Here is a 22941-nt window from a genome sequence, read left to right as displayed (position 1 = left end):
CCAGCAAAGATTAGTTCTTAAAATGTCGATAAAATGCATAATTGAATAGAAAATGAGGTGAATAACTGCAAAAAATGTCCACTTTTGCAAATAAAGTACCATACCTTTCAATAGGCTGGCTATTAATAGACGGGCCTGCCCTTACTTGCCTAATTAACCGTTAAGCCTTTAAATTGCACTTTAAGCTGAATACTATCTTGGAAAAATATCTAGTAAAATATTATGTATCGTCATCATGGCAAAGATAAAATAAATCAGTTATTATGATTAGTTATTAAAACTATTAGGCTATGTTTAGAATAACAACTATATTAAAATCTCTTTGACCATATAGCACAATGCAACATTTTATCAAAAGAAAACTACCATCTCATCCATGTTGCTCTGTTCTGTACAAAGGAAAATATATTAAATGGAGCTCCAAAAAGCCCTTTCAGTGAATAACAACTGACTATTTCTGATTCAAACAAAGCTGCTTTTAAAAGACCTGAAATAGACTAAAAGTTTACTGCTGCTTTTTATAGTCTCTGGCTGGTTTTTATCCATCATGTCTACCCAATTTATCATCCACCTATACCCAAGTTCCATTTCCTTGCTTGACTTCCTCATGTTTTCAGAAGCAATGGAAAACAACTGATCATCATCATTATTGCGGCCACATCCTGGATGTCCTATAACTAACCAATCACCGGGTGCATTGTTTCTGCATTTCTTTTCTTTTTTAAAATCAACAATGAATGCATGTGAGCTACAACATTTAATTAATGTTAAAGGTGAAGTTAAACCAAAATGTATCCTAAAAGCAGCATAGTGTTTATTTACTCGGCGCACAAGAAGAAATGTACTCATATTTTCAATTAAAGTCTTATTTTATTTAAAATGTAGACATATATTTTCTGATATTTTTGACCTGTTTCTTGTTTAGACACAAACAAATGTTTTTTGTTTTTTTTCTGTGTAATTTAGCATTTCTGTGTTATTGGCGCATATATAGACATTGAGGTCCACCCTATTTTGTCATGGTCCACAGTTTAATTATGGACTCACTTCACACTATAATATAGTACACATTGCATTGGCTTTTCTGTGTTTGTTTTTATCCATAATCCTCATTTGTTGTGCGTAAAGGACCAGCATGATCATTTCAGGGTAAATAAATAAATAAATAAATAAATATATTGTTGTTATTGTCATTCTAAAATAACATTAAAAATGTATTTTATATAAATAATTTGTTATTATTTATTATTTATTATAAAAGTAATATAATATAATTTATTATATAAAAATATAAATGCAAATACATTTTAAATAAGATTAATGGCAATAAACATAATACATTAAAATAAATATAATTGATGTACATTTTTATCATGATGTATTTATTTATTTATATCTATGAAATATGATGTGCGTGGCGGCGCAGTGGCGTGAGTGTTACTCTAAAGCGCAGTCGTAGTGCGGCATAGACGGCGAGCACATGGGGATTCACATGCTGATGATGCTGCGCTGCATCCATCCATTCATTCAGCTCTGGCGCAGGACACACAGCCCTGGTCATTCTGTTCCGGCTCATGCTGCGCTGCCCAGCTACATTTAGCGTTTTTAAACCGTGTTTTGTGGGCATCCACATGCCTTACTGCGGCGATGTTGCAGCATCATCATGCGTCCAGCGGTCAGACCTCTGCTCGTAGCCACATGAAGACACTCGGATAATATAATCATAACGTGTATTTCTGGAATAAGAGAGACGACACGGGGAGGGAGCGACTGATCGACCCGTCTGCAGTGAGTAGAGACAGATCAGAACATGCTGTCTACATCAGATATGATGATGCTCTGGTTGATGACTGCTGAGGGATGATGTTCTGCCTACAGACTGCTGAGTGATGGTGTTCTGTTGCATGTTTTTACTCTTATCATAATGTGTAGCTTTTAAGAGCAGTTTAGGAGATGGCATTGCTGTAATATATGAAAAGATGACATAATGATAACATTGAAAATGCATATAAATGCATGCAAACATAAAAACTTGAAACTTCTAGGTGCATCCCATCACTACAGGTTCATATGTAAGCGTCAGTTAAAGGCAATAAATGTTGAGTGGTTCGGGAACATTGAGATCTTAGGCAGTCTGCCCCTACTGGCAGATCCGGTTTCGAGACTTTTTAATTGACAGGATGTAGGCTATAAAGACTAAACCAACCTTAGGACAGAACAGAACGACCCTACTGAGCAGCATCTTTAAATAAGCGTCACCTGAATGAGCAACCACAACGTCAAAATGTCTAATAAGAAATATATTAGGCCCTGCTTAAAGTGGCAGCTAGTTCACATAAACATTTGATGTGATTCCAAGGATTAAACTGAAACTGTGGGTTTTGGTGATCCCGTATATAACAATTCAGCTGTTTTTCCCAGTGTTAGGTTGTGGCTGGAACATATGCTGGGTAAGTTGGTGGTTCATTCCGCGGTGGCGCCCCCTGATTAATAAAGCCGAAAAGAAAATGAATGAATGAATTCAGCTGTTGTGAGTGTTCACAACAGTTTTTAGCACGAGCTATATAGTGTGACATTAGCCTATTAGATTCATTATTATTATTATTATTATTTTATTTTTGAAAGGTTTGCCAATATTATGTAGAGAGGATTGTATAAACCAGATATTGATATAAATGTAAAACTAATTAAATAAAATTTAAAAAAAGCCTCTATTGTCAACATATATTAATTCATTATCCTTCGGCTTAGTCTCTTGGGGTCACCACAGTGGATTGAATAGCCAACTATTCCAGCATATGTTTTACACAGCAGATTCCCTTCCAGCTGCAAATCAGTACTGGGAAACACCCATACACACTCATTCACACACATACACAATGGCCAATTTGGTTTATTCACTTCACCTATAGGGTATATGCCGAGCTAGTGCAGTTCCCATGCTGATACACTTCCGGTGACCTGTTATTGTGAACTTTTTACCATTTTATACGGTTCCTTTTACAGCATCGATGTTGTAATGTCAATAAAATACATTCAGTTAAATAAACTTTAGCATTTATTTAGTTGCTCAAGCGTAAAACGAGACAAAAAGCTGTTTACTCGCACGCGCCCGTCAGAATCGGCAGGCTAACGCAGAAGCTCCATTGAATATACTGGGGTAAAATAAATGCTCATATTATAAAGATATGGTGGGGGAAATGTAATCTAATGCAGTGCTTCTTGTACAATCTGAGACCCACTTTAAATCGGATATCACTCAGCTAGTGGAGATCGCTGATTTTTAAAGAAAACAAACCTTAAACGCACCTGATTTTGCATTGGCATTCAATTTGCCGGAAGCGCTTAACCCAGGTTACTGGCAAATTAAAAGTCCTATTAGCATGCTTCGGCATTCCCAATCAAACTATCTCAGAACTGTAACAAGAGGCAATTTAATCATAACTCTTTTTGGATTCTCGGAAGCTATAGAAATTAAATATGTAAAACAGGAAGTATGTTGGGACCATTGTTTTTGTCCTCAAAATGGTCTATACCACATGTCATTGGGGGAAACCCACACAAACACGGGGAGAACATGCAAACACCACACAAAAATGCCAACTGACTCAGCCGTGACTCCAACCAGCGACCTTCTTGCTGTGAGGCGACAGTGCTAACCACCGAGTTACCATGAAAAATATAGATTTATTTAAATGATGTGACAAAGAATAGGCTATATGCAAGTAATGCAACATTTAAGCTGTGCATTAGTTGTTACTACATTCAGCAGTGATTTTGATAGATTTTCAGAGATGTTTATTTATTCCTGAATTTATTGTAACATTTTAAAGTCCCTGCGTTCTTTTAAAGATGTTGTGGTTATTGCAGTAAATTTTAGTTTAATGTATTTAAATGAAGTAGGCTATTAATAACTGATGATTTTGCTAATTTATTATTGATTTCAGAATTTATTGTACAATAATTAAAAATATTATGGCTTCTGGCAACTGTATATATTTTGTGAATACAATTTTAATTAAAATAAATTTTAAGTAATTTCAATTTAATTATTCTAGTTGAGATCAAGTTTGAATAACTACAAACTTTTCTGATTATTTAATAATTGCAGAATTTATTGTGCAGTAATTTGAAATATTCTGGATCCTGAACACTCAAAAAATATTTTGAATGCTTATTCTAGCCACTTATTTAAAATGAACTGAACCAACTCAATTATTTAGGTTTTTTTTATCGATTTGAGTGGGGTGACATGGAAGGATTGTGTGGAACCCAGCATTATTTACAGTGTATGCTTTGGTTAGTATAAAGATTGATTTAATTAGTTTAAATTAGTTTAAATAACTGCTAATTTTACTAAATTATGTTTTAATTACTGAATTATTTATTCATTAATTTCCTTCGGCTTAGTCTCTGATTATTACAGTGAAATGAACCGCCATTACAGAATTTGTTGTGCAATAATTTCAAATATTCTGTCACATCAACATATCTTTAGTGGTTATTACATTTAATTTAAATGTAATGATTTCGAATAAATTATTAGTATAATTGATTTAATTATAAAATAAAATTTATGACTTTAATATCAATGAATGTGAATGCGGCGCGATTTACATAGCAATAAAAGAAGCGGGATGAGTGCAAGAGCGCTATGAAGTGCCCATGCGCTTCATAGAGCGGGGGATTCACAGATGGAAATAGAAGCACGCATTAATGCGCATGCGTCGCAACGCTTATTCACACTGATCTTCAACATAAGAGCTTCACTCACACACACAGCAGTCTGTAAGGAGAGCGCGCAGGTAGCGCACACAAACCTAGCCCGGAACGGTTAGGAATAAAATATACATGACACCAGCGAGAAGAGTGAGTACATGGCTTGTTTCTTTGCTTTGTATGTAAGCGTAAATATGGTCGTTTTGCTGGGTTAAAGGGTTTATTTTAACGGCAAATGGGCGGCTTGGTGAAATCTAGCCTCGGCACAATAACCTTCTTTGTTCAGGTAACGCGTCGAAGCGCCGTAAATGCATAAAGAAATGACTGTTAAATCGTTATAATACATTGTTTACTGATATACGAGACATTATAATACTTAAGAAGATTATTTAACTCCTAATAGCTTGTTTATTAATCCTTTGTAATGCGAATTGGTGTATATGTGAATTCTCCCGCTGTCTTAGAAACAATGTTCGATTTATGCTTACGAACATTTTGTAGAGTTTGTATATTAGCGGATACTCATATTTTTACTGGGTAATTAATTCAGTTTAGTTGTTTTTGAATTGTGCCAATGTTTCGTCTCTGAGCCGGTTTGGTTTTAGCTTTAGCATGTAGCCGGTAGTAAAATGGAGGACCGAAAATGGCCAATAAACCATATAAACAAGCCGATCAACTGTAAACTTTAACAGAGCAGCAACAAAAGCGAACCGCGTGTGTACAACAACGTCAAGTTATTGTTTGCGTCATTATTGCATTTTTTTCAAAGTTTTTAAGCAAGCCGCTTTAATACCTAATGAATTATTTATATATTTGTTAAGAAATAATCGTAGTAACGTTATATTTACTTTTTGTGTTTGAGATGAGTTGGTAAACCTTGTCAATAAAAGCATTTAAACATGTTTTACTGGTCAATCCATATAACGTTAAGCAACATGATGGGTTTATGTTTATTAATTAAAACGCTTTCACTTTCTCGTAGTGTAAACAGGATTAATAGTTGTTGATTTAATGTCACTATCGTTACTGGACTGGTTTAAGGTTTATTGGCTCCCTGTTTTAGTTAACAAAATGGTCGGCCGGTTAGCCATCATTTCCCTCACACACTGCTGCAACGTGGCTGAATCACCAACCTTTGTTTCCACAGACCGGCCGGGTCCCGTGTTAATCCATTACATGTGTGTTATGATCACTGTGGTGCTTTTTACAGTCATGAGGTGGAGAAACGGGAACCCATGACATCAGAAAGTGTAGTGGCGCCATGAGCACACAAACACACACAGGAAACATTGCTCAAGAGAGATGCCATAACCTTGTATGATTTTTTATTTTTGTTTTAAATCGGTTTCATTCTGAAAGATCAGAACTGAATAAGTGTTGTATTTCATTAAACACTCATATTCCTTAAAATTAGTATTTTCAGATTAGATTGTTGCCCTCTATTCAGTGTCCTTTTGAGCTTAAAACAGATCAAATCCATTCCCTTTTATTTGTGTCGTCCAGAATGCACATTTATAAATTGCTTTGCTTTAGATTTAGATTTGCTATTTTGGCCTATATTACACTCCTAATCTGTTTGTTTTTGTGCCGTTTTGCAGGGTATCCCGGTGTAAAATGGAGGATAGTTTTGATTGCGACTGCGGTGAGCTGGAGCCGCCTGATCATTGAGAAGGAAGTGTCTTGTTGAGAACATCAAACATTTCAATTTCCCATCATCAGGCATTTTAAAAAGGAACAAGGAAAAATATTACATTTGTCACCAGTTACTAGGACCGTTAATAATAATAATAATGCTGCTGCTCAGGGCCAGTCGTACACTGAAAATTTCTGCACTGTGACAATGGTTTTATTTGTAGAGACTTCAGTTATTTCAGTTTCGTTCAGAGAGATTTGATTGGCCTCCAAATTCATTCCGTTACGCCCTATTAAACATTGAAACAAATCAAATTTCCATTTTAAGTTAAGTTCCCATTAGTCTTGAAAAAGCTGCTGAAAGTGTTGTGGATGATGACCACATATCCTGGCAACATATCCTTATCAGTTCCTATCTCTCAGTATACGCTGTAACAGTAGGTCAGGGGAAAACACTCAAGTCTTACTAGGCTTGAGTGTAGTTTGAGTCAACTTTTTCTAGAAACTCCAAATTGGCTGCATATCAGTTAAAATCAGAAACACTTCCTGCTATAATATCTGCACAGAGCTGCTCTTCTAGATCACAGAATGGCAGAGAAATTTGAAAGCCTTATGAACATTCATGGCTTCGATCTGGGGCCTCGCTACATGGACCTGAAGCCACTTGGCTACGGGGGCAACGGCTTGGTGTTTTCCGCTGTTGATACCGATTGTGACAAGAGGGTTGCTGTTAAAAAGATTGTCTTGACTGACCCACAGAGTGTCAAACATGCGCTGCGTGAAATCAAAATCATCCGCAGGCTTGATCATGACAACATCGTGAAGGTGTTCGAAACTCTGGGGCCCAGTGGCCGGAGGCTCACGGAGGACGTGAGCTCTCTGACAGAGGTCAATTCAGTGTACATCGTCCAGGAGTACATGGAAACTGACCTCTGTAAAGTACTGGAACAGGGCTTGTTGTCTGAGGATCACGCACGGCTGTTCATGTACCAACTGCTCCGGGGACTCAAATACATCCACTCTGCAAACGTGCTTCATCGTGACCTGAAGCCTGCCAACCTCTTTGTCAACACTGAGGACTTGGTTCTAAAAATTGGAGACTTTGGACTCGCCCGGATCATGGACCCCCACTATTCCCATAAGGTATTTATTCTTTTGCTTTCACTTGCTAAGATTTTGCACCTTCAATGTTCTGTTTCATCGTACTGACAACCATCCAGATGGCGTCTTGTTTGGCTGAGACATGAATGAGATTTCATTTCATTCACTGATTCCTTGTATCGCAGGAAGTAAACAGTCCTTGAATTGGCACCTCCGACTTCCTGTTTGTGACGCCCTTTCCTGTATGTTAGCTTTCTGTGTGGTTGCTGTACATCCGGTTGTGTTTTAAAAGGAAGCTGATGGAAAAATATTATGACAAAATTGCACAGCTGTCCCTTTATTGACCTTCTTCTTTTACATGAGAGCGGGTGCAGCCATTAGAACCTCATTGGCTAAAGACTTCCGATCTCATTCGCGTCCATTGATTTTTAGCCATAAAAATTGCTGTTTGATGTTGCAAACTGGTATTTTTTCTTAATATATTTTTTTTTATTTATAATCATAATAAGCACGCTGGGATTTTCAGAAAGTTGTACGACCGGTTTCTGTCCTTTGTCATTCCTAGTCGTTTCCTCCATTGGCAAATTAACCAGAAGTCCTAAAACAATCACAGAAAAGAACGTACTTCCGCAATGCAGGATAAAGTGAATTGAGCCAGAGTGGAATATTTTGGAACATAGGTTGTTTTGACATGACGTTATTGATGACGCGCAAAATTCAGAAGGAGTGCATAAAGTGATACTTTTACGTAATCGCTATCAGAACATCAAAATATTTGTTTTATGTTCCTTATAATAGTTTAAATCAGCCAAAATAAGAAATGGCAAACAGCTTTTATAGACTGCCAAAAGTTTTAACTCATAAAGCGGAGAAAGTAAACAAACTGGTTAAAAAAACAGAAGAAAATGCGGCATGTTATAAACATTTTTTTAATACATCCATGTGTACAGACTTTTTTTTTTAAGCACGATAATTCATTTGACGGCTTCAATAAAGATTATAAGCAGGCCTAGCTATGTGTATACATGTTATGTTGTATATAAATTAAATGCAAACACCACCCCACTTGTACAAAATCCAGGAGAATATACGTACCCTGCCATGTAATAGCAATGAAATTTCCATCTTCTATTGCAATAATCCATGTCTTTGCTGGCGTTTCATCAGAATTTACAATCTTAATGCTATCATCGAGATGCGCAGCAGTGGTGAATGTTTATTGATTGTAAATTTATCGACAGAACAAAAAAGAAATGCCTTTGTCTTGTAACAAAACTCTAATTTCTTTTTTTTTTGAGCACTTTTTTTTCCTCTAATAAATAAATATTGTAGACTATGCATTTACGCTTTTGTATGCTTTCATCTGTTATTTTGTGATGTCTGCAAGATATCTGCATGTTGAGAAACTATAGTAATAGTGTAGCATAGTAAATTGATAAACTGTAACGCCAGTATAAACTGTGGTGCATTGTGATTATAGCGTAGATAACTGAAGCCTATTGAATAATTTATTAATACAGTTGTGTTGTACCATAGCAACAATAATTACTACAACAGTTTAATACAAGTCATTATAGTATGCTTCCGAACACTATAGTATTCATCATAGTATTTTTTCATAAAACATAATTAACAAGCAAATACATTTTAGTTCAAGAGAAAACAAGATCATCTTCATGATATAAGGGTCATGGCCAACATATGTGCCTATTTTCTGTTTAGATGTCCTTTGACATATGGTATGTATCACAAAAATAAGGACTTTCCTCCATGTCTCCCATTCATTTTTTATTTATTTTTTTTTTACTTCCTGCCCTCCATCTGAATTTCGCACATCACCAGGACCACGTGACTGAAAACAACCTATTGGGAAATCTAAAAAAGATTGACGTTTTGTTTCCTTTAAATGTGTTTTTCCTTGTTCTTTCGTTCGTTCACTTGTTCAGTTTTGTGTGTGTGTGTGTGTGTGTGTGTGTGGATGATGTTTGGGTTGTGGCTTGGTTTAAGTGTACTCGTGTCACAAATTTGTAATCCCCTCTCCTTAGTGGGCTCACATGATCCATATGCCAGCCAGATCTGCTTTCACATATGTGCTGAGATGCCTCCTCTCGAGTCTTTGAGAGAAAAAGCACTGTTCCTACTTGATGTCTATGAATAGCTGCCGTCACTCCCCCACACATACTCTGGTCTGGGTTTCTTCTACAGGGAGCAAGAAAGCTGAGAGACCGTATCAGACTCCGGTCCTGTAATTATGAAGCTGGCTGCTCTACTGACTTGTGATAACTTGGAAAAATTTGAGAACTAAAAGTTTAAGACGAAGGGGAAAACCTTTTAGGGATGAGACTTCAAAGCTTAACACATGAAAGTGAAGTTTATGGCAGTTTAAGTAGACATGTTTAAAAGTTTTAATCCTTCTATTTTATTCTCTAGTGTTTATTTATTTATTTTTTTGTAGGCTTGAAAACCAATATATGCATTTTAGTTATTTAATTTAAATTCAAACAAGAAAAGTAATTTCAGTATAATTTGTTAAAGTATTATGATTCTTTGTTCTATGTACACTCACCGGCCAAATTTATTAGGTACACCTAACTAGTACCGGGTTGGATCCCCCTTTTGCCCTAAGAACTGCCTTGTTCCTCCGTGGCATAGATTCAACAAGGTACTGGAAATATTCCTCAGAGGTTTTGGTCGCTGCTGATATGTTGGCTGCACATCCATGATGCGAATCTCCTGTTCCACCACATCCTAAAGGTGCTCTATTGGATTTAGGTCTGGTGACTGTGGATGCCATTTGAGTACAGGGAACTCATTAATCCACAAGCTCTAACCATTGATACAAGGCAGGATGGACCCATGCTTTCATGTTGTTGATGCCAAATTCTGACCCTACCATCCGAATGTCGCAGCAGAAATTGAGACTCATCAGACAGGCAACGTTTTTCCAATCTTCTATGGTCCGATTTTGGTGAGCCTGTGTGAATTGTAGCCTCAGTTTCCTGTTCTTATCTGGCAGGAGTGGCACCCGGTGTGGTCTTCTGCTGTAGCCCATCTGCCTCAAGGTTGGACGTGTTGGCATTCAGAGATGCTCTTCTGCATACCTCCGTTGTAAAAAGTTGTTATTTGAGTTACTCTTGCTATTCTATCAGCTCAAACCAGTCTGGCCCTTCTCCGCTGGCATTAAAAAGGCATTTACGCCCATAGAACTAACACTCACTGGATATTTTATCTTTTTTTTGGACCATTGAAAATCCCAGTAGTTCGTCAGTTTCTGAAATACTTAGACCAGCCCATCTGCAACTAACAACCATGCCATGTTCAAAGTCACTTAAATCACCTTTCTTCCTCATTCTGATGCTCTGTTTGAAATGCAGCAGATCGTCTTGACCATGCCTAAATGCATTGAGTTGCTGCCATGTGATTGGCTGATTAGAAATTTGCATTAACAAGGAGTTAGACAGGTGTACCTAATACAGTGGCCGGTGAATATGTATATCATTTCCATATGTTGTAATCTTTTAGGCACTTATTTTTACTTAATTGCTACATGAATGCAGACTTGCTTTAAAGCTGAGCTTTTAAGAAGTACTTCTGTATATTTCTAAAGAAGCTTATTAATAATTGATTCAAAAGAACAGGATTTTCCGATTAGGGTGTTGAAATGGAAAAAAAGAGGCTTAGCTGGATGTATGTAAACATCCTGTAACATTTTGTAAAAAGCCTTATTGAGATGAAGAGAAATATGCATACTTGTTCCTCACTTTGCTTCTATTCATTCCCCTCCTTTCTCTCGATTTTTCTCTCTTTGCTGCGGTGCACTGTTAAACTGCTGTGTGCTCACTTTAGCTGACCTGTTTAAGCAGTTTTTGTGAATTGATAGATAGAGAAAGGGAAAGTGTGAGTGTGTGTGCCTTTGCGAATTGACCCCTTCCTGATGTCAGCATTTCAGTGGTGGATTTTGGAGTTTTGTGGGAAGCAAACCTCAGACATGTCACCGTCTCTTGCTTTTATATTCACAATTATTTTTCCTCTGCCAATGCATCTGTTTTTTCGTTGTGCCTTCTTTCCATTTTTGTAGACTATTTATTAAATGAATAGCTCACACAAATTAATTGCATATTGTCAATATTAATGTAAGGACTGCATAATTTATTGAAAAATTGGCGCTTATTGGCATAAGAGTATATGCAATATCCATGTAGCATGAAGTGCAGTAAATTGGCTATCAAATGTGACCTTTAATGTCTTTATCCCAACCTCTCCAGAAGGTGCTGTTAGATGAACATAGGGCTGAAAATAAATACTAATGCCAGGGGATTAAGTTATTTTAAGATCTAATTAGCTCACAAAAAAATCTGTTACCTGTTTGATCGTTGTAAGTATCAAGTGTCTATTTATTTATAACACTCAACAACATTGTGTATTTTCTCTGTATTGTGCATGCCCAATTATTGTTTAGCATGGATGATTGTCATTGACATCAAATGTAGCTGAGGCTATCATTGGAGAACATTTTAAATGTTTTTTTTTTTTATTTATTTTTTTTTCTCCCACTCACCTTCTATCTTTACTCTTTTCTGTTTTTAAGTAGTTAAGACATTCCCTTAAACGTCTCCTTTTGAGTTTGATGATATGCCAGTCATACAAAGTCTCTCTGCTCAAAATAAACTGTGAGTGAAGACTGTCTTGTGAAATCCGTATTTAAAGTGGCCATTGTCCAGTAAGACTCGGCTTCTTTCCATGCAAATGGGGTCACTTTTGAAGGGCTAAATATGACCTAGCTGCAAGCTATAATTCAGACAGCTTCTTTAAGTGCTAAACATATGCTAAGGCTTTCTGGCTGAAAGTCATTGTTTGAAGCATGGCAGTAGTCAGAGCTGGAGAAAGTGTAATGGGTAGATGTTTCAGCACGTTTTCTCAAGCAAGGAGAGGTAAAGATTCACTTGTGATCTTGAAGCTTTGACTTCAACCTTTCCACGCAAGAACATGGAAAAACTGCCTGGAAAAGATTTTTTGGGGGGGTTTATTGTATAGTTTTAAAGGTTTGTTTTTTATGATGGAAGTAGTATGACATTTAAATGTTTCTTTTCTAATGTTTAATCGGTTATGAATTGTAATTGGTGTTTTCACTGCTCATTTAAACCACTTATAAATAGTCATTAAACATTACATTTACCTTGGAAAATAAGTCGTTCAATTTTAGTCAGCAGAAAGTGTATCCAGAGAGAATCATTTTGCTAAATTCATTATTTAATGCATTAATGCATGTGTAATGAAAACAATAGATCGACTGATTAAATGATTTAATGTTTAGCCATGTAGGACAAATTGGAGTTGAATAATGTTGCTGTTTAAATGTTTTTTCTTTTGTGTGCAGTTCTGATTTGGCTGTAAAAAACCAAATGATAAACTCGAAAATAATTGAAAATGAAATTCGTTGTCAACAAATGCTGTTACCGATTAGTTGGGTTGCTCACCAATGGTATAGTTTAAGTGCTTTTTTTTTTTTTTTTTTTTTTTTTTAACCAATTGGAAACTTACATTTTTATAATAGATCTGTTCAGTTGCAACTTATTAATGAAATGACACTAGTGTAAATTAAGTGGTGCGAATAGTGCGACTCCACTTATTTAAAATTTGCAAACAACTCAGCAGAAGAATTAGTCAATATTGTTTTTTTTCAGTGAATGTTAGATTTGCACTAAGTAGTAAAAGTTTACGTAATATATGTTTTTGTTGATTTCGGTATTTCAACAAATTCTGCATCTTTATCCTATTGTCAGCCAAGTTATGTCCTTATTTCATAAAGTGAATATAATGGTACAACTTGATTTTGTTATATTTGGGGTATTTTGAGAAGTTTTACTTTCAAAAACAAACTTTTTTTTTTTTAAGGTTTGAAATGTCAAAATTAAAGATCATTAAACAATGGATTTTGCAATTTAAGTATACTTAATCATAAATAATACCCAGATTTATGTTTTATATAGTTATAATAAGCAAAACGTAACGTCAAATAACTCGAACAAAAATTATTCAACTAATTGATTATCGGAGTAATTGTAATTTACTTGTTTTCGACTTATGATTGCACATTTGAGAGCTAATTAATTTATGCAACAATTAAGTAAATATTGCTATTACTACTCTATAAATATTAGCCAAGATATGTAGTTGTATTTACATTTTAATTTTTTTTATTTTACAAAAGTAGTCCCAAAAAAGCACGAGTTTTGTTTTTGGGAGATGACTAGCTCCGAGGATAAATTATGCACTTATTAAAACTTGTCGCCACCTACTGGCACTAGAACAACACTTAGTTCTATGATGATGATGATGACGACTCCATTTTTATTATTAGGTGATTCGTGACTTATGCTCTCGTGGTTCTGCTAATATTATCTTGAGTTTAGCTGCTCTGCCCTAGAAATACGACCCCGTCTGAGGAATGTTTGGAACTCGCGTGCAGAGCGGATCAACCCCCACTTCGGTTCACTCTTCCCTTCCCCCTCTCTTCTCTTTGTCTGTGTTTGGCTGAGTGCTTTGGATTCTGGTCTTTCTCCAACTTCTGCTTTTGATGTTTGTCTGTGTCATTGGGTTCAGACTTGTTCTGCATCGTCTCTGCAGCTTTTTGCGGTTTTAGAGTTTTTGGTCACCTACCAGAGGCTTTCCCCTCCAACACTGTCGATCAGCTCTTGTGTTCATAGTGCGCATGCACTTCAAATGTGGTGTGAGATGAGCCTTTGTTTCTGGTATATAGAGGCAAAAGTTGGACTGTGAGTGTTATTTTCCTCCCTTCAGCTCTATTTTTCACATTGACTCTGAAACTAGTCTAAACTGGCTTCTTCACTACATTTTGAATTTGACCCACTTTTGTGCCCTCCCATGACCTTGTAACTGAGTTTGAATATTTTTTTTAACCGAATGAGCTACTTTGTCATATAAATAGAGATGTGAGTTTCATTCACAGGGTATATAGATATGTATTTATTTATTTGCTTTTACCCAAGTTGTGTAATTGACGTCCATTTTGCAAATGGTTCAAGATGAGTGAAGTCCTGTAATCATGAGCAATAGTAATGCTTGCCTTGGCAATTGACAGCAAGTATGATGTGTGACTGAGTCTGTCAGTTTTGTCTGACATTTAAACTTCATGCTGTTTGGTTTCAAGGCCATCTCACAGTCTGCATGAGTCATCTGCTACCTCACGCCACCAGCGAGGGTGGATTTATTTAACATGCAAATCAGTTGCCTAAAATGTCATGACTGGCCTTGTTGACTTTCTCTAGAAGCATTTACGCAGACATTTGTATTACTCTGACTTTAGCCCCTTTCACACAGTGATACCGGTAAATATCTGGAAAATTTCCGGAACGACTTTACCGGTATATTCAAAAAAGCGCTGTTCACACAGACGAGGACGTTACGGAAATTTTCCGGAAAAGAGCATTCACACATCCATTCCAAAATACCGGTAAATTCTGACATCATTCACCACAAATGAGCTTTAAACGGCTGCGCTTGTATTTGTAAACATTTGACTAAATTACAAACTCTGTGGATGATCAATATTGTGAACTGCTTTCGCAGGATCACTTTCGCATGTCGAGAGGTTCATAATATGTACGTGTGCAGGCGCTCACAGGCTGTTTTACAGGCACACGCAAAGCTTGAAGGTAAACAAACAACGGCTGATCATAAGCATCTCATCGATGATTATTTACACAGTTGGCATAAAGAAGAACATATAAACGTGACCTGACTAACTTCTAGCAGCTAAATGTGTCTGGAAAAATATTCAAAGGTTTTTATTTCACAAACCGCGCGGACGTGAATGCGTCTGACTGTTGTGATTGGCTAAAGCAGACGTCTCACGTCAGCACGTTCTAGACGTGCACGCGCTTATTACGGTAATCTTCCTTCTGCATTTACACCGCGCAGCATTCCGGCAAATTGCCGGTAATGTTACAACTTCTCTTTCCGGAAAATAGCCAGAACGAATTTACCGGTATTTTCAAAAAGGACCTGTTCACACATACAACCTTTCCGGAAAATTGCCGGCAATTTTCCGGAAAGGTTGTATGTGTGAAAGGGGCTTTTGTGTTGTCATCAATTCCTGTCTGAACACATGCTGTTCACTGATACGTCTGTGGGGAAATGTAGTAAGAACTTGTAGGCAGATCTGTGTGGAAGTAAATCTGTTATTATAGTAATCCCCAATATATCACTGGCCATAATGGCGGCTAAGTAATTCTACTTTTTGTTGTGCTTAATTTGATAAACAATTAAGAAATTAGGATGATTTTCTATTAAAGCAGGTGAATTAATGAATGATTGATCATTTCTAGCAGTTGAAGCACTTCTCTAAAGGTTTCTAAAGGTGCTTTCCACACCACATGACTTGTCGTATGTAATAGGCTTGCTTGAAGAGTTCATGCTTGAGGAAAAACAAGATCTTGGTGTGGGAGGTTTTTATCATTGAGTAAAGTAGGCATTACATGTTTGTGTTTGTAAACAAGGAAGATCTAGATATTTCCTGTAGTTACGTTTCAGTAAAAACAACAAGAACTCCTGTCAGGATAACATTTATAGACCTGTATATTGATTATCGGTTTCATAATATAAAGATTTGTTAGTATTGGCCAAAATTTCCATATTGGTGCTTTCTTTGCTTTTTTTATTTTTTTGATCATTGGGTCTCCCTTGGTCATAACTGGTCAAATATTATTCTTTTTTTTTACGTATATGCTTTTAAAGTTGTACTCTATACCTGTTTTTCAGGATCCCTAGATCCATATTTACAGTAGGTTTGTTGTTGCTAATTTGGGCCAGTTAGGAACCACATTCCTTAAAGTAAAGCTCAGACTTTGTTCATATGAAAAATAAAGTTGAAGTTTGCCATCGCAGGTGATGAATTTCTCCTCTGGATAAGCTTTACTCTTGTGTCTCTAGCAGGCTGAGGTTTAAATTTAATGCTTTTTGCAGGATCTCTCTTTTTTCACACAGTCTTTGAGTAGGATGTGATCTGAATGTTGGTAATCCTCATCCAGGTAATCTGCACTCATTGCATTATGCAACCCACACACAAGATCTTTTATACAGAAACTGTGACCATGACGATTGTTCTGTAATCCTGTATGTTGGTGCTCTTCCAAACGCTTGTGCTGTTAAGTTAAAGGTCAGTGAGGTTTAGTCATGATGGTGTGAGTTTATTTATTTATTTTACTCTGATTTTCATAGACCAATCGTGAACATAAGGTCTGCTGTAATCTGGTTCCAGCAGCATGACCGAGGAGACAAAAATAGCCCTCACACTGAATCGTGGAGTAATATCATGCCTCCAATCACTAGACTGTTTGTTTTGGGAACTCTGGGTGGACATTCATGTGCATGTGAGGGTGTTCCAGACTATGAACTGTGACCCAGAGGTGTTGGTTGATGTCACAGTCGTGTCTGTCTGCTGTGTTGGGCACGAGACAGATTATCCTAGTTCTTTTATGCAGTGGGACTGCTTATCTATCTTGATCTGTCTGTCTGTCCACTTGTTTTCTCCACTTGTCATTATCTTTTTGTTTTTCCTACTGATCCTCTGGCCAGAAATGTATGTTTGACTTGGCATAGCTTGGTCCTGTGGTGTAGAACTGGGAGTTGTTGGATTACTGTGATGGTAGCAAAATCCAGTATTCAGTACTCAGACAATACATTCGAATATCTGTGCGAATCAACCCCAAGTGTTGTTCAGTTACATCTAGATATATAAAACTATTGGGAGTATTCATTTGTGCTTGCCCCATAATGATAGTTAGCATGAGGAATTTAAGGAAAATAGACCAAAGATGTTAGTTTATGCCGCTGTATAGTGCCCCATAATGCATACTTGAATTTTAAAATTACAGTAGCATCATTTATATATCATTTTACAGTAAGTGTATCTTGTGGAACTGCTATAAACTAAACACCAGAAGTTTTTATCATAAGCTGGATGTGAAACTGAGTTGATAGCCCTGCAGCTACTGTCTGGAACACAGCTGTCCTGTGTGTTTTATACATACCATGTGATGCATGACCTTAACATGATTGCGATGAGACATGATCATGAATTTTTAACCAGTCAAGCATCAGCTATTTTTTTTTATTATTTTTATTTTTTTTATATAATTATAGTGCTACTACCAAAAGTCTGTCTGAAACTCTGACTTTGGTAACAGATGTGTTTCTTCTCTCTCCCATAGGGCCATCTGTCTGAAGGACTGGTCACTAAATGGTATCGTTCTCCTCGTTTGCTTCTATCCCCCAATAACTACACCAAAGCCATTGACATGTGGGCCGCTGGGTGCATCTTTGCCGAAATGCTGACTGGAAAAACACTCTTTGCAGGTATTTAAACTGTTTGTTTACTCAGCCACTTTTTAGTTGCTCATTTTCATTTACATTAGCTTCTCTTATCTTACACACATACACACATTAATCAGGTAGTTGAAGGTCATTTCTTGTACTGTTAGTGTATTATATAAATAACCAGGATAGAATCTTTTAAAATGGTGGTAAAGAGTTGAGCTTGTTTTGGAACTCAAGCTCAATGGAAACTAGGGCAGCACTGTTGACTTTCTTGAATTTTAGTGTTTGGTGCCAGTTTAGAATCACTTTGACAGCTTGCCTGCTGAGGCACAGCTGGTTTATAGGGATGCCACTTCCATGGAAATATCTGGCAATTTTAAATGGCTATTTCCATGTCCAAACAAGTCATGGACATGTTTAATGCATCTAACTGTGTCTATAGTTATTTTCAGCTTTTATATATTTCATTGCCTACAAACAGAGTGCAATTTCTTTACGTCATTGTCCAATAAATCACTGCTCAAATGGTGTGGGAACCTTGAGATTAATATCATGTTAGCCAACTCAAAGGTGTACTCTAAACTAGGCCAGTGTATTGAGCATACAAGTGTGTTGTGCCAAATATTGGCTGAGCATTTGCCCTGACTTTCTTTAAATGAAACATTTGTATGTTCAGGAGCTCACGAGTTGGAACAGATGCAGCTGATTTTGGAATCCATTCCCGTAGTCCATGAGGAAGACCGACTGGAACTCCAAAGCGTTATACCCGTCTTCATCAAGAACGACATGTCAGAACCACACACGCCCCTTGCCAAGTTGCTACCTGGTGTCAGCCCTGAGGGTGAGTTGCACAAGCTAAATTTGCTCATGGCAAACAGTTCTCAGAAGCTCAAATTTATGGACCTTTAAATTCCTGGAAACCCTCATACCACTTTTTCACGTGACCCAGTTTTTAATTAAATTAATTTATCACGAATTTAGATATTTTCTTAAAATGAGTCAAAAATCTGTGTTGAATTGCATTCAAACAGCAGCCAGTATTTGATGTTTTATTTTTTTTTGCTTCACTGCAGCCTTGGATTTCCTGGAGAAGATCTTGACATTTAACCCAATGGACCGTCTCACTGCAGAAGAGGCTCTTGCTCATCCATACATGAGCGACTATTCATTCCCTCTAGACGAACCAGTGTCCTTGCACCCCTTCCACATTGAGGATGAGGTGGATGACATCCTTCTCATGGATGAGAGTCACAGTCAAGTCTACAACTGGGACAGGTGAGCTTACACCTAATAGAAAAATACCAGCATTGGTTCATCATGAGAAATGGTAGAGAGGGTGATAGAAAAATTTGTTTGGCACAGGAATGCCCAATCCTGTCCTTAGAGATCTACCTTTCCAAAGTCAAAACCAAGAGATTTGACCTTGTCCTAAACAAGAGGTGCTCAATCCTGTTCCTGCAGATCTACCTTCCTGCAGAGTTCAGCTCCAACCCTAATCAAACACAACTAAGTAGGACCTGAAGGAGCACTTGATCTTTAAAGCGAGGTGTGTTTGATCAAGGTTGCAGCTGAACTCTGCAGGATGGTAGATCTCCAAGAACAGGGTTAAGCACCCCTGGTTTAGGATAAGTAAAAGTCAAATCTCCTGGTTGCCATCTTGCCTATGCCATGGGAGCCTTTTCGTCTTTACATGCAACAGTCCAGTCAAGTTAATGAGGAATAACAGAGATCCCAAACTGCTTTTTAAGCTTGCAATTACAGTAATTTCTCTAGTTCTGTTAAACCTTTCATGAACTGACATTCGCTGCTTTTTCTTCACACCCGTAGGTATCATGAAAGTCAGTTCTCTGATCAAGACTGGCATCTGCACAGCACCCATGAGCTGGAAGATGTGCAGCGTGATCCTCGAGCTATGTCAGATGTGACTGATGAGGAGGAGGTCCAGATCGACCCCCGGAAATACATGGATGGAGATTGCGAGAAGTTCCTCGAAGATCCATCATTCGACCTCCCACCTGAGCACTTGTGGCAGCTGGAAGATCACCACGAGAACAAGTACTGTGACCAGGAGTGCAGCTACACATGCAACTATAAAGCTGTATCCCCATCCTACCTGGACAATCTGATCTGGAGGGACAGCGAGGTGAACCACTACTACGAGCCCAAACTCATCATCGACCTCTCCAACTGGAAAGAGCAACAGAGCAAAGAGAAGATTGACAAAAAGGGCAAGAGCAAGTGTGAGAAGAACGGACTGGTCAAGGCTCAGATCGCTCTGAAGGAGGCATCTCAGAACCACACGGTGCCCGAGAAGGATCGCGATCAGGAAAAACACCAGAATCACAACCAGGGCTTTGACTTCGACTCGTTTATCGCTAGCACCATCAAACTGAGCCTGCAGCCGGAATCTGACGACGTTGACCTCCTGAACGAGTTGAACACCTCCGTTTCACAGCTGGACACTCGCGCTCCTTGTGGCTCCATGTCCAAATCCATCAGTCAGGAAAAAGAAGAGAAGTGCCTAGTCAACCTGGCACAGCTCGGCGTCCGGGCTCCGTGCCCTTGGGAGAGTTTCACGGACTGTGGTGTTGCCGAGAGCAGCCTGATCGACCAGGCTTGCTGGGACGTCCGTAAAGACGAGCAGCTGCAAAAGGAAAACAGCAGCTGCCAGAGCAGTTACCTGGACCGTCTCTTCAGCAAGCGTGACGATGTGGAGCCCGAGATCCTCGAGCCTGTGGAGGTGGTGTCCACCACGGAGAGTGACTTCATATCCTGTAGCGGAGAGATTGTCTTTAACATGCAACTGGAATCTCTGGCCATTCCAGGGTTCGAGGGAGCGGCTGACATTCCTCTGAAGTCCATCCAGGCCACGTTAGCGCCATCCGCTGTTAAACACTCCCCACAAATCGCCCATAAGACCTACAGCAGCATTTTCAAGCATTTAAATTGAAAGATTCACCCAATTCAAGCAGAGTCCAGCTTATTTTTTTATAGTATTTCTGTACTTGAATCATTTCTTATCTTTTTACATATGGTTACTTTTTAAGGAAATGTTGTTTCTTTTATTTTCTTTCTCTTGTTCTTTTTTCTTTTTTTTTAATTCGTGGATTAAATGTAAATTAATTCAGTTTGTAAATTCATCCAAAGTGCTGGACTGTGTTCCAATTCATGAAACGTTTTGCCCTCTGATTTTTCTGTTTCAACTCTGATATTATATACATATATCTATATAAAAAGAAACTAACGGCATGACATTTGCACACAGTGTACTGTAGATTCAGAATCCTGTTAGGGAAAGTCAGAGGAACGACTGTTAAGTAGAGAAACAAATTATTCATTGCAAGGTAAAAAAGAGGGCGGAATAATGCACCTACCGTGTGGGAGACGCCGCCACTGACATCATAATGTGACCTTCTGACTGACAGCCAATAGGAAAGACACAACGATGTGTCTTGGCCTTTCTCTTCCTGTTGTTTTTTTTTTTTTTAAAGGCTCATGTATTTATTTGAACCTTTTCCATCTCGTTTCCATTTAAAAGTGAAGCCTTCTGTCATTTTGTTTATACTGTAAACTTCCTTAAACTTAATGCCAGCACAGTAAACGTTGACCGTTGGTTTGCGATACGTTAACTGTAGGTTCGTAAAGGCGTTATCTACCTCAAGGTAACAGCAGAAGGTTTTGTCTCCCATATGTAGTGCTTTTAAAGAAACACTCGGCCTCTCGACGAAGTAGTGCACAGCGACTTCTATTTTTCATTTTGCATTTGCCATAGTGAAGTGTTAAGATCATTATTTATTTTTAGCAGATGTGAGATATTTATTTTAAGAACGTTGTAAGTTTTCAATGTAAGGCATTAGACTTCCATTCTAGTCTGTTTTGGCGCTCTGTGTTTAAGCCGTGGATGATCGCTCATCTGAGTTTGAGTTGTACAGAAATTCCCAAGTTCCAGCGTTCGTTTTCATAAGGATTCACCATGAGGTTTTATTTTATACTTGTAGGTGCTTTTCTATGAGCGAAATACTGCTTTACCGCATTTCGCTCAATTTAAAGTCTTAATTATATATATATATATATATATATATATATATATATATATATATATATATATATATATATATATATATATATATATATATATTGCATAGAAGAAAACCAGTGGAAGGTACATTTAAAATGAAGTTAATGGTGAAGTATATTGTAAGTCATTAATTTTATTTTAATTGTATGTTTTTATTAAAGTTATTTTTCCAAGCAAGCATGATTGAATTAGGTTCGGATATAGCATGTAGAATTTTTTTTTTTTTTTTTTTAATTTTGCCTTTAAATGCTGGTTTCTATTCTGTTGTCATTGGTTCAACTGTAAAGTAACATCAATAAAATGGCCAGCAAATGTATCTGTGTCATCTTGTCTTATTCTCTCCTCTACACACGTACAAAATATGTAAACATTAAACCTCTACTGCATTTTGTTGCCATATTACAGCATGATATTTGTTAATTTCTCTGCCACTGTTTCTTTAAGACCAATGTTCTAATTTTTTGTTGAAAAGTGAAGACCTTAGTTTAGCCAATGATGTGCTTTGGTTAAGTCCCATGACATGCAAGATTTCTGACAGACTGGCGTTTATTGTGAGTAGTTGCTGAATGCATATACAAATGTTAATAAAAACAAAATATTAAATTGTCAAATCCACAAAAAATCTGAAAAATCACCTCCAGTAAGTTATGATGACATTCACAAATCAAATACATTTTTATCTAATGAATTTTCTGTAAATCAATCAAATGTATGTTACACCAAATGTCAACACTGTCCAATAGTGAAACATGCAAAAGGTTAGCTAGCTAGCAAGGTCAGCTGTGAACCTTTAAGTTGTAACAACAGCAACAACAACATGAATGCTATTAATATAATGTTGATTAATCATATGTTAAAGGCATTTGCAGTATGGATGAAATCTTATTTTAATAGCAATACCTTTGATTAAATATAAACGGGGAACTGTGTCATGTTCTATGGTAAGCGGAAAAAGAAAAAGACAGGACTGGCTCTTCCTGCAGAGGAAGGTGAGGATGAAGTGGGTTTTAGTGACCATGAGAATGATGCAGATTGGACATTTGATAAGAGCAGTGATGGAGACAGTTTAGGTA

The 22941-nt window shown here is 37.3% G+C and overlaps 1 protein-coding gene and 1 long non-coding RNA gene across 4 annotated transcripts in view; both read left to right on the top strand.

The window, feature by feature from the left end:
* The window catches only part of LOC147839797 (uncharacterized), a 516604-nt gene that overhangs the window by 188991 nt on the left and 304672 nt on the right, over positions 1-22941 (top strand). The window lies entirely within an intron of this gene.
* Positions 1452-21219, top strand: mapk6 (mitogen-activated protein kinase 6). 3 transcript variants are annotated; one of them, XM_087292332.1, is made up of 6 exons: positions 1452-1788; positions 6318-7494; positions 17685-17829; positions 18467-18631; positions 18864-19065; positions 19618-21219. In XM_087292332.1, exons 2-6 carry the CDS (start codon positions 6940-6942, stop codon positions 20738-20740), a joined length of 2190 nt encoding a protein of 729 aa, XP_087148458.1. In that variant the 5' UTR covers positions 1452-1788; positions 6318-6939; the 3' UTR covers positions 20741-21219.

This window comes from Danio rerio, chromosome 18, assembly GCF_052040795.2.
Source record: "Danio rerio strain M-AB ecotype USA chromosome 18, GRCz13ab, whole genome shotgun sequence".
NCBI lineage: Eukaryota > Metazoa > Chordata > Actinopteri > Cypriniformes > Danionidae > Danio > Danio rerio.
This window is presented reverse-complemented; position numbering and strand designations above follow the sequence as displayed.